Source organism: Lepisosteus oculatus, chromosome 11 (genome assembly GCF_040954835.1).
Source record: "Lepisosteus oculatus isolate fLepOcu1 chromosome 11, fLepOcu1.hap2, whole genome shotgun sequence".
Taxonomy (NCBI): Eukaryota; Metazoa; Chordata; class Actinopteri; order Semionotiformes; family Lepisosteidae; genus Lepisosteus; species Lepisosteus oculatus.
The window spans coordinates 11,841,850-11,858,668 of NC_090706.1; the positions used below are offsets into that span (position 1 = coordinate 11,841,850).

At 42.2% G+C, this 16,819-nt stretch overlaps 1 protein-coding gene across 2 annotated transcripts; it reads left to right on the forward strand.

Annotated features, from left to right (window-relative positions):
• The first annotated feature begins 2,422 nt into the window (after positions 1-2,422).
• On the forward strand, positions 2,423-13,381 carry cnr2 (cannabinoid receptor 2). Of its 2 annotated transcripts, XM_015348901.2 has the most exons (3): positions 2,423-2,620; positions 9,023-9,311; positions 9,725-13,381. In XM_015348901.2, the coding sequence occupies exon 3, from the start codon at positions 9,834-9,836 to the stop codon at positions 10,920-10,922; it is 1,089 nt and encodes a 362-aa protein (XP_015204387.2). In that variant the 5' UTR covers positions 2,423-2,620; positions 9,023-9,311; positions 9,725-9,833; the 3' UTR covers positions 10,923-13,381. The 2 variants fall into 2 exon arrangements, with proteins under 2 accessions (XP_015204387.2, XP_006631581.2); XM_006631518.3 differs by lacking the exon at positions 9,023-9,311.
• Positions 13,382-16,819: the final 3,438 nt, after the last annotated feature.

A 16,819-nucleotide genomic window follows, 5' to 3' on the forward strand; every position in this document is an offset into this window, starting at 1 on the left:
TGGGCTCACTGCCAGACAAGCACAAATTTGCAGCATGAAAAGTGCCAGTAAACTCTGAAAAGTGCATTAACTTTCTTAAAGCCTTCTTAAAGCCAGCAGCGACATCACCCTGCAACTCACAACTGACAACCCACTGAAGATACGCAGATGTGAGTCTGGTCAGTACCTTGTTGGGAGACCTCATGGGAAAAACTAAGGTTGCTGCTGGAAGAGGTGTTATTGGGACCAGCAGGGGGGTGCTCATCCTGCGGTCTGTGTGTGTCCTTATGCCCCAATATAGTGATGGGGACATTTCGTTGTAAAAATAGCATTGTCCCTCAGATGAGATGTAAAACAGAGGTCCTGACTCTAGATGGGTGACTCATTGGTGGTGGTGGAGGGGAGTACCAATGACCTGTAAGGTGCTTTGAGTAGCGTGTCCAGAAAAGTGCTGTATGAGTCTAAGGAATTACTGCTGTTATTATAAGCTTTCTTCTCCCTGCCCGTGCTGGATAGGGGAAGTAGCAACCCCTAATTAACTGACTGATTAACAGTCTAATTAAAGGTTAGCAATTCCAGACTGGAATGGTATAAAGAGCAAAGAAAAATGGTTAATTCATGACAGAGTCTGAAGTAAAAAAGTAAGACAAGGACTTTGCAGACACTCTGCAGAGCACAGCAGTGACAATCCCTGGGCCTGCTCATGTCACTGAACCTGTGTTATTCCACATCAAAACCACAGCAGTGTTGCGACACTTGTGGCATTATGACACACAGTTCAGAATTAACTGGACAAAGGCCTTAGAAGTCTGCAAATTAAACCTTGTTAGTACACATTTCCTTAATGAGTATGTGCCTGTGCATCAACCATAAAGCTAAGTCCTGGTCTCCAGAACACTTCCTCCTAAGAAAAAATTAGAATAATTCAGTAGAAATAACATGTTTTGGGTCATTTCCAGGACCAGAAAATTCTGGATTTTTTTACAACTACCACCAAAATGAAGTTTAACACACAAATCTTGATAGGAAACCCCAATGTTCATCTTATTCCATGTCCTCTTCCGACCTAACATTAACAGTGATGCTGAAAAACTCTGATATAATGAGAATTCAGCATGGACAGGATATTGTTATTCCATCTGCCTTTTCACCTTTTATTTTAAAGCATTTTGCAGAGATCAAAATTACAAAAGGGAGCATAGGAGAAGCACTGCAGGAGAGTTAAATCAAGTCAACATTAATTTCCAAAAATTAAAAAGGCTCCATAAAAAGGTATTTATGTATTGCAGGAGTCTGAGCCTGCAGGGTTCACAGGGATAAAGGCAAGACAGCTGAGTGAGGGAAAGCCCCATGTTTGGGGGTATTTGAATGATATTTGATAATCCTCACATTTTTAAGATTTGATGTTGGAGTTTACAAGAAATCAAAGGACAATTTTAATATAAAATAACTTCCAACGCATAGAAAAGAGCATTTGGAATGCTGGCATCAATACATTGTCCATTCAGACCTGTCCTATTCTGCGTCAGCCTGTGGAGGCTGCAAAGGAACAAGTAAAGGTTTATTCCATGCTGAAAAGAGAAGAAAAGAAACACAACATTTCGTCTGTGGAGCCTTCGTCGGGTGAAACGTTGTGTCTCTTTTCTTCTCTTTTCAGCATGGAATAGACCTTTACTTGTTCCTCTGTCCTAGTCAATAATACTGAGCTCTGCGCCTTCTAATCACAATTCATCTGATTCTATCTGTGGTCGTATATGACTGTTAATTAACTTGAACAAATATCATCAAAATGTTAGAAAGCAGAACTGCCTAAAGAGACGTCTAATTCTGCATTGCAATTTAGTGCAGATGAGTAACCACGAACAACTGTCATTGTGATGTAGTCAGTGCTCATTAATATTTGCATATATAATATTGAATCCCATAATTCATAGTGACTTCTGCTAGCTCTTAAAACACTAGAACCCTGAAGGGTATTTATTATACCTATTAATTCTGGGTATGGATATTAATTAGCTCTCCTTCTAAACACAATATTGGAGGATACAGAAGTGTAGCATGTGTAGGATACTCCAATACCATTTTTCTTATGCACGCAGAAGGAAGTAGATAAAAATGACAAATTGTGAATTTTCATCCTCATTTTATAACCACAGCAAAACAGTCACAAACAATAGAGTGGAATTAAAACTATAAACACTTTACAGACCCTTAGATGTGGAGGATATTATTCTATAACTAGGAGAACCAGTTTTAAAATCTGCCCGACAGTTTGCAATATATTATACTTCATACTGCCTTACTAAAATCATAGTATAAGGCCCCTAAACTAAAGGTTCTGCAATAATACCATGTGATGCTATTATAATGTTTGTGAGGCAGAGAGAGAGAGAGCAGAGCTCTGTGGTATCAACCAGAGGGGTCTTGTGAAGTGTGGCTCCCACACACCGTCCAACAGGGAGAGAGAGAGGGGGAAGAGAGTGAGAGAGAGACTGAGACACTGGGCTCACAGGAAACATTAGCACACTTGTTCTGTTAAAGGTGTGGAGTAATCAAGCTAAATTCAGCGGCAAGGGTTTATATGTGGAAAAAGGATTCTTGCTAAGGAGTTCTGGGCTTGTCGAAAACTCAATCATATACGGTAAGAATCTGTGTCTTTCAGACTGTATTTTATTAAATTCCTTAGCAGGTCATTTGCTATTAGTATTCAGGATTTGGTAGAAAATGGGCCATTTATTTTTATTTCTCAGTTACATACTGCATGTCTTGTGAAAGTGCTGTCTCTTCATTTTTGTGTAAGTAGTTTTTTGTCTGCAACATTCATTTTAGGAATTGCTTTGAATTGTAATTTTTTTTAGCATTTTTAAATGTATGTATAAAGAATTGCTGAATATAAAAGACTCCCGGATTGTCACGTAGCCCCAGAATTATTAAGAATTGAATGTAGATTTCCTATAAGCATAAAGGACCAACACAGTTTCTACTAACATCTTATAGAAGGCATTGATGAGAACACTCTGCTCTGAGAGAATGTTCATGTTTTTATAGTACATAAACAATACAAAAGTATAGAAAAGAGCCCTGAGTATACCACACAGTCAAAGCTGAAGTCTTCCACTGAATGTGATAGTTGTCTTTGCATAATCAGACTTTGGGAAATGTGCAAAGTAAAGTAAAGAAGGTAAAACATGAGAACAGATGATGTTCTAGACCATTTTTTTCATATGTTTACAATTTCTAATCAGGAATAAGTAGCCTCTAATTTAAACAAATTTCAATTATCATCGAAGGCACTGCTTCTTTACTGCTGAAAGAAAATGATCAGGCAACATGTAAAGTGAATTTATGGATTATATGTCATGTCAGCTCAATTGTCAGGACAGATTTTTAACAAGTACATTCTTGTGCTGCTTCACAAGTTTGGATGCCATTGTAGCAGACAAATTGGTTGTTGCCTGAGCTACGTCTGCACCAGATGAAGGTCTGACCTTCAGGTCTCCTGCATGTCTTGGCCACCGTTCTGAGGAGGCAGGCAGCTCCTGGAGACAAAGGGCATCATTCTGGAACCTGGCAGCACAATTACACAGTGCAGTTCCAGCTGGGACACATCTTACAGTCCAGATCTCAGATGGTCTTGTTAGCACATGGCAGACCTCATGAAGGAGGCTCTCCGATGGTCTGAGCTGGTTTGACCAAAGTCTGAGCTGAAGGGAGACACAGGTCTGAGCTGCAGGGAGACACTGGGGTCTGAGCTGCAGGGAGACACTGAGGTCTGAGCTTCAGGAAGACACCGGGGTCTGAGCTACAGGGAGACACAGAGGTCTGTGCTACAGGGAGACACTGGGGCCTGAGCTGCAGGGAGACACTGGGGCCTGAGCTGCAAGGAGACACCGGGGTCTGAGCTACAGGGAGACACCGGGGTCTGAGCTGCAGGGAGACACCAAGGGGTCTGAGCTACAGGGAGACACAGAGGTCTGAGCTGCAGGGAGACACTGGCATCTGAGCTGCAGGGAGACACTGAGGTCTGAGCTGCAGGGAGACACCAGGGTCTGAGCTGCAGACACTCTTCTTGGTTTCCTTTCTTATACTTTGCCATTTCAAAACAATCTCTCCTCCTACTACTCTTTCTGGGGCCACCAGACTACCCCCCTTTTTCCTTTTTCACCAGCACTTTGCTTTCAACTCAAAATAACTTGTTCACTGACGCATGTCTCCCCACTGGTCTGTAATGGCAGGTCCTCTTCTATATTTCAGAAGAAGGGATGTTGTTGTTCAAGACTCAAAACGTCTTTAATGCTTCAGAGTTCAGTCTGTCAGGAGAGAGACTTAAATGAACCAGTTTTTATTAAATAAAAGCAGTGTTTAGAACTGAGCTCTGAGCTCTGAGCTCCCGCTGGTATCTACATGTCCAAGTATATTTCATTCATGCTACAGAAACAAAAGCAGTGAACCTAGATTAACAGTAGAATATTTACTTTTATTTTTAGGATTGCATCTAATTTAGCAAAAGACATGACAGACATAGCAGGGCCTCCTGGTTTCAGTGTCTCTACTTAAATCTAGAAAACATGCATGAACAGACCACAGATCTGTGATGAAGGATGATCTCTATGAAACCACACGGTTCTTTTGGTTTTCATTGTGTCACAGACTTTCACAGACTGAGAAAGGAATCTAATATTTTTTTCTTTAATGTCTTTCAGAAAGGAAAATGTGCAAAAACAGTTGCAGAATTTCAGAAAATTATAACTGGTTATAATAATAATGTTAAAAACTGTCAAGACCTTCCCACTTCCTCCAGCAAAGGGCTGTCGTCCATGTTTCTGTTAGTAACCAGTATGTTCTTCCTTCCTTGAGTATAAATCTGTCTAAAAACAAGATGATAGATAAAGTGTGAAGTAAAGGGAAATGATACATGAAAAATTATGATGTAAATGAAAGTTAACAAAGATCATTTCAAAAAGATAAAGTTCAAATCTTGAATTGAGAACTTCAAAACATGAGAAGAATCTTGTTTTAGAACTGGTTTTAAAATAATTTCACACACTTAAGACAACAATTATGTCAAGCTAACTGTTCAAGTCAAGATAACTGGGAATGATTTACTGACATTGTTTTTTCAAAACATCAAATCACTTTTATCTCATATTCTCTTCACAGGATCTTACAATGAGCTCTAGTTCTTTAAGATACCTCAGACACATTGTATTGTAGAGTATGTTAAATGTTGAGTCATGGTGGTTTTTACATAGCACTCCTCAGCCCAGGGTACAGCATTGCACAAGTTACAAGCCTACAACACAATGTGTTGCAGCTACAGTATATACAAATAAATCAACAGTGATTAAAAGGACCATTCAAATAAGAAAAAATCAAATTGGGCTTAAAATAATTCAGTAAGGTTCAGCCTGCCTAATGGAACTGATTAATCATTTATATTTCTATATTGCATTTCAATTCTATGGACATGTAGTACAGGAGGGGAACCACAACTTACCCTCTAAAGTGTCACACCCACTGAAGTTCCACACCCACTGGAGGGATCTGAGTGATATCAGTCATTTGCACTGCACAGCCACTAAAATTACTTCCCCAGCTGAAAAAAGAGGGACCAGTAGTTAGATCAGACTGAACCAGAACAGAGTGAAATGTATCCAGGACTCTGAGAATAACACCTCTAGTGTTATAGTGCCCTAACAGTGACCTTTAATAAACAAGCGGTCAGGACCTTGGACTGAAGACCCATGTGGAAGGCTGCAGATCTCCTGTCACCATACTGATGCACTGATTTGGACAGCATGGTGCAGTAGTGGTGAACATGGCTGCTTTGCAGCACATCTCTGGGGTCCTGGGTTCAATTCCTGGGGTGGTGTAGCTGTAGAGGTTGTCTGTTCACATGGATTTCCTCCAGGTGCTCTGGTTTCCTTCCACAGTCCAAAGACATGCTAGTGGGCTAATTGGTTTTGTGGGAAAACTAGCCCTGGTGTCAGTGTGTGTATCTATGTCTGTGTGTTCCTTAGATAGGCTGGTGTCCTGCCTTGAATGTATCATCTCTTACATGTGTATAAATGTAAGGAGGTGGAATCACTATATGTTCACTGTCAAACCAAACTACATTTTGATTTCTCAAGTTCACTTTCAAAATCAGGAACATTCTGAGTTGTTAAATGAATGACTGTGACAGCTTACATAAGCCTGAACTCTGTCTGCAACTGGACATAAGATGAAAGCATTTTTTTAAATGAAAGCTTGAACCTTTTTAATGAGCTCAAATACTTTAATGGAAAGGTGTTTAAAAATCACAGTGTGATTCTGAGTCAGACAGAAATGAAAGAGTTGGGGTCAGGCTGTGCTCAGAGAGGACATTAAATGGAAATGAGTTAAGGTCTGTTAGACCTCAGCCTGAGATACGCTTCTCCTCTCTCGGCTGGAGCTGAAGCAGATGAAGAATATATGCAGTCCAGCTCCGTCTTGAATCACACTGTGAAGCTTAATATCACCATCTATGAGAATGAGAAACTGAGTCCCTTTGCGAGAAAAGGTGGTACTTGTCTGATGTTAAGAAATAGTTTAGAGAGCTTAATAAGGATAAAGGAAACATCCACAACCGTATCTGAACTTAAAGTTATGGATATAATTCAGTGCACTATGTGAAAAAGTTGAGAAGTGAACACAATGCAATAAGTTGTACAGCACAACACAATAAAAACACCGAACACATTGTCAATAAATTGACAACAATACAATGTTCATCATGCATACTGACAATAAGAGTATAGCCTATTTTCTGCAATATTTTCTTTTTCATAGAAAGTTTGTGGCAGGAAAAATGTTGCAATACTCAGTTCTAATCAAGAAATACTATTCGGGACATTGCAAACACTTGACGTTTCAGCCAGACATCTAACATATATCTGCCATAAAATGCATTTGTCTGCAATTTATTCTGCACAAATGCAACTTTCTTCATTTTTTCAGTCTCATCCACTCTCATCCACAGTATACCAACATGTGACAGAAATGACAGCAGATTTAAGATTTCTCTCACCGCATCCTACCAAGCAGGAGGAAGTTAGACACACTGTACAAGAGCCAGAATATAATACTCAGTTGCAGAAATTGCTAAAAAAAACTTTCTATACCCAGAAAGAAACACAGCATTCAAAATGTTGTGTGTCCAATTCATCTAAATAAAATGGTCAGGATTACCTCCAACAGTATTTAAACAAATGTTATTAGTAAATATAGGTTTTGAACTCCCTAATTAAGGAGAATAGGGAAGAGGGATGCTGAAAGCAATTAAACAGATCCAAGTATAAGAATCTGCTGAGTGATTATAAGACGATTTGAAGCAGGAAAAGACCATTGGAGCCATTGAGCTCCCAATAGCTAATTGACCTAAGGATCTCAACCAGCCTTTTTTGAAAAAAAGCAAAAGAATCAGAATCAACAGCCTGGCTAGGTGGCTTCTTCCACTTTCCCACAACTCTTTGTGTACAGATGTTCCCCCTGTCCTCAGTCTGAGCTGCACAGCCCCTGAGCAATGTTCTTTAAAAAGTCGCTACAAACTCATGGGGGGTTTAGATCCGACAATCACGAACATATGCTTTGAAATCAGAAACTCAATTAAGATTTTGTTTCAGCAATCTGGAAGATGAAGGAGAATGTAACCGGCTGGCATTGCCTTTCAGCTGTTTGGTTTTTTTAGTTAGTAGCACAGTGACAGGCTGGCTGATGCAACCGTTACTTCAGACAAAATGGAAGCTGGTCAAAGCCCTGCAAAAGAGATTGCGGAAGCCCCTGTTCACAGAGAGCTGTCTCCGGGGAAGAGTGGTTTATTCAGACAGGGTGTTACACCGCAGTTCTTCTGCTCCTAAGGCTCAGGAGTTTCACCATGTCATGGCGAGCACATTAAGCACAGCCCGGTGTGTTTAACTAAAACATAGTGGAACTGTGGATGGGGCCACAACTGTCAGGGGCTGCCTCACAAATACCCCACTCGTAGCCGACACACTGCCCAGAAAAAAACAACCACGTAGGATCCTGCTTACAGAGATTAGTGGGGCTAGAATTAGCATTTAACAGTGGGTGTTACACTGGTATTGTGGACAGCATGTTTTACTCCCTATTCAAAAAAATAGTTTTGTGCTGCTGACCACAACCAATACATCCTCCCTTGCAGGTGGCTGCTGTGCCTGTTGCCATTAACTGGCTTGTTAACTGTCAGCCCCTTATCTGGCCCGGCCTCACAGCTGTAGACGTAGTAGCCAATAATATCCTGAGCGTTCTTGGGTTCCTCCAAATGCAGCAACAGTGATAGGACTACTGCATCTCCCAAAAGTGATCACAAGGCAGGACTGACTGTTTCGCTGTAATGCTGGAGTTAACTTGTCCTGACTCAAGGATGTGTTACAGTTTTTGTCTTTGTCCTCATTTGATTTTAATCTCTCTCGAGAGAAGAGGCTCATAGGTAAGTGTTTCCACATCTTCACACTTCTCTTGTCTTACACCTCCTTATTGATATTTTACATCTATGTAGATTTCTAAGTAAAATCATGCTGTGCAGAAGTGCAGAACGGTTTCATCACATTGAAGCAACTGTTCTGTTGAGCCCCATGTAAGAAAAATGCAAGATTACAAAAAAGCATGTATTAATTTGCAGTGCGAATTAAAAAAAAAATATCCTAGGAATCTAAAATTCTAAAAGAGGCTAAATATCACGCCTAGGCACATTGCATTCTTTATATTGCACAAAGAAAACCATGAACATCCAAGTCAATGTTGAATAGCGCCATCTTGTGGTCGTAATGTGTGACACACCTGCTGGAAATTGTAAACTTTTCTACAACGCAGCTAAGGTAGTTTAACATGACCCTCACTGGTGCTCAAACAGAAATCACACCTGACAGTTTTCATTTATTTTTGGGGAGGATGCGGGGGGGGGGGGGGGTTGGATTCCCAAGCCATGGTTTTACTCTGCTTGACAAGAGCGCCAATGTGCCCTCTCCAGCCATCTGTTTTCTAACTGCTTTATCCACCTCAGGCTCGCAGGGGAACCAGAGCCTATCCCCAATTGGCAATGGGCACAAGGCAGGGCCCACTGTGGAAAGGACACCAATTCACCACAGACACACTCCCACCAGGGCCAGTTTTGCCAGAAGCACCCCCCAGCATGTCTTTGGACCTTGGGAGGAAACCGGAGCACCCGGAAGAGACCAGCAAGAACACACGAACGCCACACAGCTAGCACCCCAGATCTGAAGCCAGTGTACTGCCAGGCAGCAATACTAACCACTGCACAGCCCGTGGATTTTCCTGTCGTGTAACAATTGGTAAATGAATGACCCGATTTTAGCCTGAGTAGAGGAACATTGGTGTTTTTGTCAAGTTCCACGATTATTTATTTAACAAAAAGATTAAAAAAAGATCATGTTCTCCACTCTGTTTTATATATACTATACACTCATGCAGGGACAAAATGTAATGCAGTTTTCATTAACACCTGTACTAATGTTTGTCTTCTAATACAAAAAGCAGACTGAATTAAATTCATAATACAATGAATAAACCCAGCTCTGTGATGCACTGGCGTCCCCTCCAGGATGTACCCTGCCTTGTGCCTGTTTCTTGCTCAGATAGACTCTGGCTCCCCTGCAACTCTGAATTGGACGAAGCAGTTAGAAAATGGATGGATGAGTAAATCCAAGCAGATCATTAGATGGGTTTCTTTTCTCTCCCTATGCAGGCTCAAGAGCTCCAAGAAGTCTGTCTTCTCACAATTGTTTCGTGATGGGTGGTGCCAGTCACCCAGATCTTCTGAAAGCTGTACGGGTTTGACTGGGCGTGTGGCCACGATGGAGGAGGTAGACAACTGCTCTACAGTGTGGAAAAGCAACATCAGTGTCTGCTGTCCGTTTTACGTCAACAGTCCAGAGGATGGGCCATGCCCAGGGCTCCAGTGTTACATGGTCCTGGAGAAGAGGGAGAAGACCGTGATTAGTACCATCTGCTTCTTCGCTGGGCCTCTGACCTTCCTGGAGAACGTGCTGGTTCTCTGCCTCATCTTCTTCACCCCAGCGCTGCGGCGGAAGCCCTCCTACCTCTTCATCAGCAGCTTGGCACTGGCCGACGTCTTCGCCAGCTTGTTCTTCACCATCAGCTTCTTGGATTTCCACCTCTTCGAGCGCACCGACAATGCAGAAGTCTACCTGTTCAAGCTCGGCGGAGTCACCCTGTCTTTCACCTCCTCCGTGGGCAGCCTGCTCCTGACGGCCCTTGACCGCTATATCTGCATGCACAGACCCTCCGAGTACAAGACCATCCTGACCAGAAGGAGGGCCTTGGCCTGCCTCACCGCCCTTTGGATGACCACCATATTCATCGCCTTCCTCCCCCCCCTGGGCTGGAATTGTAAGACAATGGACCGTCCCTGCTCTCAGCTCTTCCCCTATGTGGACCACAGCTACTTGGCCTGTTGGATAATTCTTGTGATGTTCCTCCTGGTGCTCATCATCTATGCCTACATCCACATCCTCTGGAAGGCCCACAAGCACGTGGTCTACATGGCCAAGCACAGCATCCGCCCGGGACACGTTCGAATGAGGATGGACATCCGCCTGGCCAGGATGTTCAGCCTGATCTTGGCCATCCTGGTCACCTGCTGGTTCCCAGTTCTGGCCTTCATGATCGTCGATTTTTTCCACTGCCTGAGCAGGGAGCAGAAGAGGGCCTTTGCCTTCTGGAGCACCCTGTGTCTCGTCAACTCCAGCGTCAACCCGCTCATCTATGCCCTGCGGAGCAGGGACATGCGCCGCGTGATGCTGAAGGTCCTGAGTTGGTGCCGGGGGCAGAGAAGCTACATGGAGGGCAGCCAGGAGTCAGATATGCAGCAGAAACCCTCCAACCAAGAGACCATTTCAGAGCGGGTGGAGAAACAGATATAGACCACATTAAAGATTCTACATGGCTTCCAAGACTGGGGTTGTGATAATCTGGTATTAATTAAGGTGATAATGGAGAAACAGTCAAAGACACGTCCCTTGTTTTTGTGTCATATGCATCTGAAAGGGAGCCATTGAGACAATACAAAGAGATCTGGCCCTGTCTGCTCGTTCTCAAATTAGGATTTTCAAAACAAGGGCAGAAGATGAAAGTCCAACCTATGACCCAGAGTTCCAGTTTGTGTTCTGCTTACCTGATTGTGATCCCATAGCTACAGCACAGGTAACAGTGGGCTCCAAAAAAGACAGTAAACCATTCAATCACATGCCATCACAGACCAAACCAGTGGCACTCGACCACCAACAGTAACATATTCACTAAGTTAATACTCCACCAATTTTCATAGAGTTAGAAGTGTTAGCACACTGTGTTTCAAGCTTGTTAAATTAACAACTTCCAGCTTCCTAGGATGAAACAGTGTTCAGAAAAGTTCGAAAAGAGAGTTGTTGAATTATTGTAATTTAACGAGCAATACTGATTACACTTAATTATTTAGTGTCTGTATTCACCTGCCAATACTTGCTATGCAAACATACAGTTTATTTTTCATTCACTGGAGGTGAATTATTTTTCTTTTCTGTTGCTTCAGTTTTCATCTTGCACACACAAAAATGCCCTGTTTGCTGTAGTATTACTGTATATTCCAGATTTTATTTTACAGATGTTCTGTGAAACTGTGTCATATGTTTTCAGTTTAAGGCAAAATCCTTCACACACAAGATGATAGTCTTGCTTCACTCTCCATCTGACCTCGTCTCCTAGTGCTTCTAGACTAAGGGCCTGATTCCTAAAGCATATTATTATGCATTAAGGAGGGCTGTATTGAATAAGATCCTTTCATGAAGGAGTTCCTGCGTGGCCTAGTGGTTAAGGCAAGTGGCATGAGCCCAAGGATTCTTAGTTTAAACCCTAGCCATACCACTGAGTTATTGTGTGTCGCTCTGACTGAATCTCCTGATGCTCAACTCTCCAGATGTGATGTAACTGAAGGTCTTGACAAAATGAACTTTCTGTATCATTTAGTTTCCATGGTAACAGCAGATCTTGTGAACTTTCTCCACCAGTTGTATGAAGAGGGACCTTTAAGGAGGCCACATTGCCAAAGACATTGTATAATGGTTAATATCACAAATTCTTCAAAACAGTTCTGTGGAATACTTGGTTTAATGTATCACCTAAAATGATAAAACATCCTGGAGCATGAGCTAGAGTGAAGAGCACCACCTACTGGTTAACCAACACCACTTTCAGCAGCAACCTGCTTTCCCTTAGAGGTCTCTCAGGCTAGTACTGCCCAGGCCCAGCCTAGCTTAACTTCTAACAAGATAAGGCTTGCAACACTGCTGCTGATAAACAGATCACAGCACTGATTTCTCTAATTGATTCCTTATGTAACAATAGGATGACCACAGTCACAGACTGGATGCATGCGATTGTTTAATTTCCAATAAGAAAAAACACTTAATGAAAACAACACTTCACTGATTGTTAAATGAGTTCTAGTAGATTATAGACATAACGGTTATTGACACCATTTATGGTGACTTTTTGTTTATTAAAAAAACTTCCAATGGATTACCCACTTCCTTGAGCTGTAAATATTCTTTCTCAGAGCAATAATAAAAACACTGTAGCTGGATGTAGCCACTGTCCTTGGTAAACCTAGCCAGTACAGCCTTTTCTTCAAATTATCTGTATCATTACCTATTATCATAGTATTTATAATTGAGACTGTGTATGTGTTTCTACTGCATGTTCTTCTTCTTTATGCCTGTTAAAGTTCGAGCTTCTCTCTTTGTTTCTAAGTCTAAGAGAAAGTGTGACACACACAAAGGGACATCGTCCAGACTGCCCCCTTTCTCACTAAAGGAACACAAGGTGCTTTGTTTGCTCATCTCTGTCTGAACACACTGAGCTTTCTGCCATTTGCTTTAGAGCATTTCATGAGGAATTCATTACAAAATACTGTAGGCGCATCACAGAGCCCAGACTTTCTAAAACAGTAAGCCTCTTGAGAAAGAAAACACAAACGCAGCAGGATCTGGTAGCGTGAATCTGCGTGTGTGTCAGGCAGGGTCTGATGTAGATGCTAATGAAGAAGAGTGAAGTTGTTCTGGTAGTATATAATTGTAAAGAAACTAGATAATTCAACTGGGATTGTGTGTAGGTAGGGCTCTTGATGTTACTGTTATTGTAATTACCACTAGTTGTAATATAATGCCAATGCACTGAAAAGTAATTTTAAAAATCTTATTATGTTTGCAGTAGTACTCCCATAAGTAAAATATTGTTAATATTTAAATGTTTTCTTTTCTGTAATTGTATAATGAAATACGTTAAGCTATGTTTTTGAGCTATTTCACTGAAACATAGAAATAAAGCATCCTGGTCATCTCTTGAATGTTGTCCATTCCAATTACAGCTGACAATTTGTTCTGACTATAATCAAGATTTCTGGTATCACTTAAATGCTGCTCAGTACACTTTATTAAAGAGGTGAAGCCAGTAGAGAATAGAACTAGTCTGTAGGTCATTAAGACTGACTCCACATCTCTCTGAAACATTCATAGAGTAGTCTGTCCTTTATGTTGCCAGAGTGGCACATGGTATCTGTCAAGGGAGACAATGGGAATGCTGTTCTTCAGGCCCTTCTTGAGTGGCAGAAGGAGCTCATCCTGGAGAGATGTGATCTGCTTCTCACAGTAGTGAAATCTGCATTGAGATGTTCCTGAGAAGTCAGAGGAGCCAACTCTCGCTGTGTGTTTGTATGCATTCCTGGTGACACCTCCAAGAGACTTCCAGTCTTCAGCCTTGATACCAACAGCTTCCATTTCTTACAGCAGAAATCTTTGCAAGTTTGAGGCAGCCTATGTGACAGATACACAACACCCAACCTAATAGGGAACAGTCACAAATACTGCAGTACTGCATCATGCACAGCCTACTGAAGATGCTTGACGTTTTTATCAGGGAAACACTGGACATAACAGTACTCTGCTGTTGCTTATGAACACCGACAGGCTGAAGATTAGAGATGGCCATTCAACTGTTGTGCTCATCTGATGGCTGGTTGTTATTTATTTAAGCCATTTTTTGATGGTTTCCAAGGCACTGGCTCCTACAAAATAGCTGGCATTCTGTTCCATGGAAGTCGCCACTCAACACAACTTATTTTGATGGAGGAGTCAGCAGAGGGCATTCAGAGACACCCTTGTGTGCCACACAGTCAGTCAGGACCACTTTCAGATGGTAAAAGCTGACACAGGTGATCAGCAGGACTAGAAGGATCAATAACACTGAACCAGCCTTGCTAAGAGACCAATCACTATACAGCCTGGCAGGAGATGGCAAATCCCAGCTTCATGTACTGACTAGACAATGTTCTCTAGGTGATTTTCATGATGTTAAGATGTATTACAGACAGAGAACAGCACACTCTCAATAACAGCTGATAAAACTGAGTTATAATATCCTGGATCACAACAACAGCTGAGGAAGAACATACACTATTGTCCTTTTTATACAATAACCTTAGTTTTAACTTCCACTTCACAATGTGGGACATGATTGTACCAAGAAACCTGTACTCATCAGACATCCCTACAGACCCTTTGTGACCAGCTGTGCTGCAGAAGCTCTTTTTCCTTCTGCTGTCAATGATGATTTCTTTCATCTGCTCAACATTAAGTTCCACAGTGTTTTCTGAACACCAATGTGCCCGGGTGTTCAACCTCAGCACAGTATTCAAGTTCATTAGCACTCATAACCAATCTCCCTCCAACAGTATCAGGAGCTAATGTTAATGTCTGTCCAGAGCCATGAATAGACACGGAGGTATTTGTGAACAGAGAGAATAACAGTGGAGGAACTACCCAGCCTTGAGAGGCACCAGTGTTTAGTGTAATAGGTTTTTATGATTTTTTTACAGAATTGGTGTGATCCAAAAGGAAATCAAGTATGCAGCACATTTTAACAACAGAACACTGTCTGTGAACCTTAACTATTAAAAATATCTATAATAACTGCAGCAGGTTGATCCCCACCACACTTCAGACAGGAAGTTACTGGGCCAGGTGCTTCCTCAGTCTTTATTTCCTATAACCTTTCTTGCAGGCTGTTAGGGAACTCTGTGGGGAGATAATATCAAAGGTGCAGTGATACTCAGGTGCTGTAAATCAGTCACCCCATCACTGGGGGAGGGAGGAGTCTGTGGGGTGGCTGATGTGGATAGTCGATGAGACACTGTGTGCCCTGTCACTGGCACCCAGTGCCATTGGCTACAAATCCTGGTTACAATTTCTGGCTTTAGGAAAGTCAGATTTTGCCCTTTTATAAGATGTCATGTTAATACGGAAAGCATCCCCCTTAATTGTAATATTTAATTTCAGTATGTCTGGAGTCAGCTTGAGTTTACTACGGGTGCGCCGGTTTCCTCCCACATACTGGTAGGTTAATTGGCTTCTGGAATAAGAGTATCTACATTTTTGTGTCCATGTGTGCCCTGTGATGGACGGGCGATAGGCCCTAGCTCCCCAGTGACCCTGTATTGGATAAAGCGCATTAAAAAAATGGATGGGTGGAAAAATGGTCATGGCCTCTGAAGTGAATACAAGCAGTGCCAGTGCGTTATGCAACATTATTACGACTAAACATTAAACATGCTCTAATCATGTGCTGACCAGGGTTTTGTGTTGCTAATGGCAGGCATTTCACCTGATTTGTCATGGTTTCTGATGAATCATATGCACTCCAAGATGCCTTTCCACTCTTTCACTGGGAGCTCACTTCACTATGAGCTGCTATCATATCTGCAATAAACATTTAGAAGAGACGGAGACTTAGCAGCCAGACCACAGGAGCATTTCCAGTAATGATTTTGCAGGGAAATTTTCCTGGACAACAGATTCATTTCCAAAGAGCCAGCTTTTCAGCCTTTGACACAGATAGTATTAACCACTTGCCTGTGTCAAGCAACTCACATCTCCAGCTGTTCGTGAGTAAGTCTACAGATTACAACAGATCACATGGATTTCAGAGCCTATGTTACAGATGTTTTCTAGCCCGCCACTAACTTCATGAGAGTCCTAAGATTCTTCATCTCAATGGAATAGTGTAGCCAGCATTGCTGTGCACTCACTGACTCACTGAGACTGGGCAATTAAGCCATTCCAAGATCTCTGCAATTCCACAGCGCTGATGGATTGAACTGCTGAGAGCCGGAAGACATTCTCCACGTGCCTCGTTCTGCACATTTGCCTGGTTTCCCCGAGCTCGGATCGCTAGGAAACCGTGTTGCCAACCTCGGGCGAGCTGAGCTCTAAAAACAAACTGTGCCCGCCTCGGGAATTCTCAGCTGCGGTTTCACACACCCCAGGGGCTGCTGGACGTGGCCCCTGAGCGCACACGCCCAGAATACCACCGGAAAAAACGGCAGAGCAGACAAGAACATTACTGTGTCACTGAGAAAAAACCTCTGCCATTTCTGTAGGGCTTGAGAAATGAGCCTTTTCGACTTGTTTTGCTCACTCACATGGTTCTGAATGATAAAATGAGTCTTTTAAAAGTTACCAAGCGACAGAGCCTCTGTCAATACATGGTTCATCCATCATCCAAGATAACCAGTTCTCCAAGATTAATCACCCTAAAAAATCTTTAATGGGGATGTCCCCAGGACTCCATGGGAAGAGATGAAAAACAAGGAGAAACACCAACTTCCTCTTTTGCATTTTGCAAATGCCTTGGCCCTTTATGCTGAAGTAAAAAATGCAGTCTTATTTCCCTTGTCTTGTCTTCAGTTCTTCAGCTAAACGCAGCTTAAACAAGAGATGGTAAGTCCCTC

Bases quoted from the DNA above. Each gene is read 5' to 3' on its own strand.
- cnr2 (XM_015348901.2), top strand. From the start codon at position 9,834: ATGGAGGAGGTAGACAACTGCTCTACAGTGTGGAAAAGCAACATCAGT.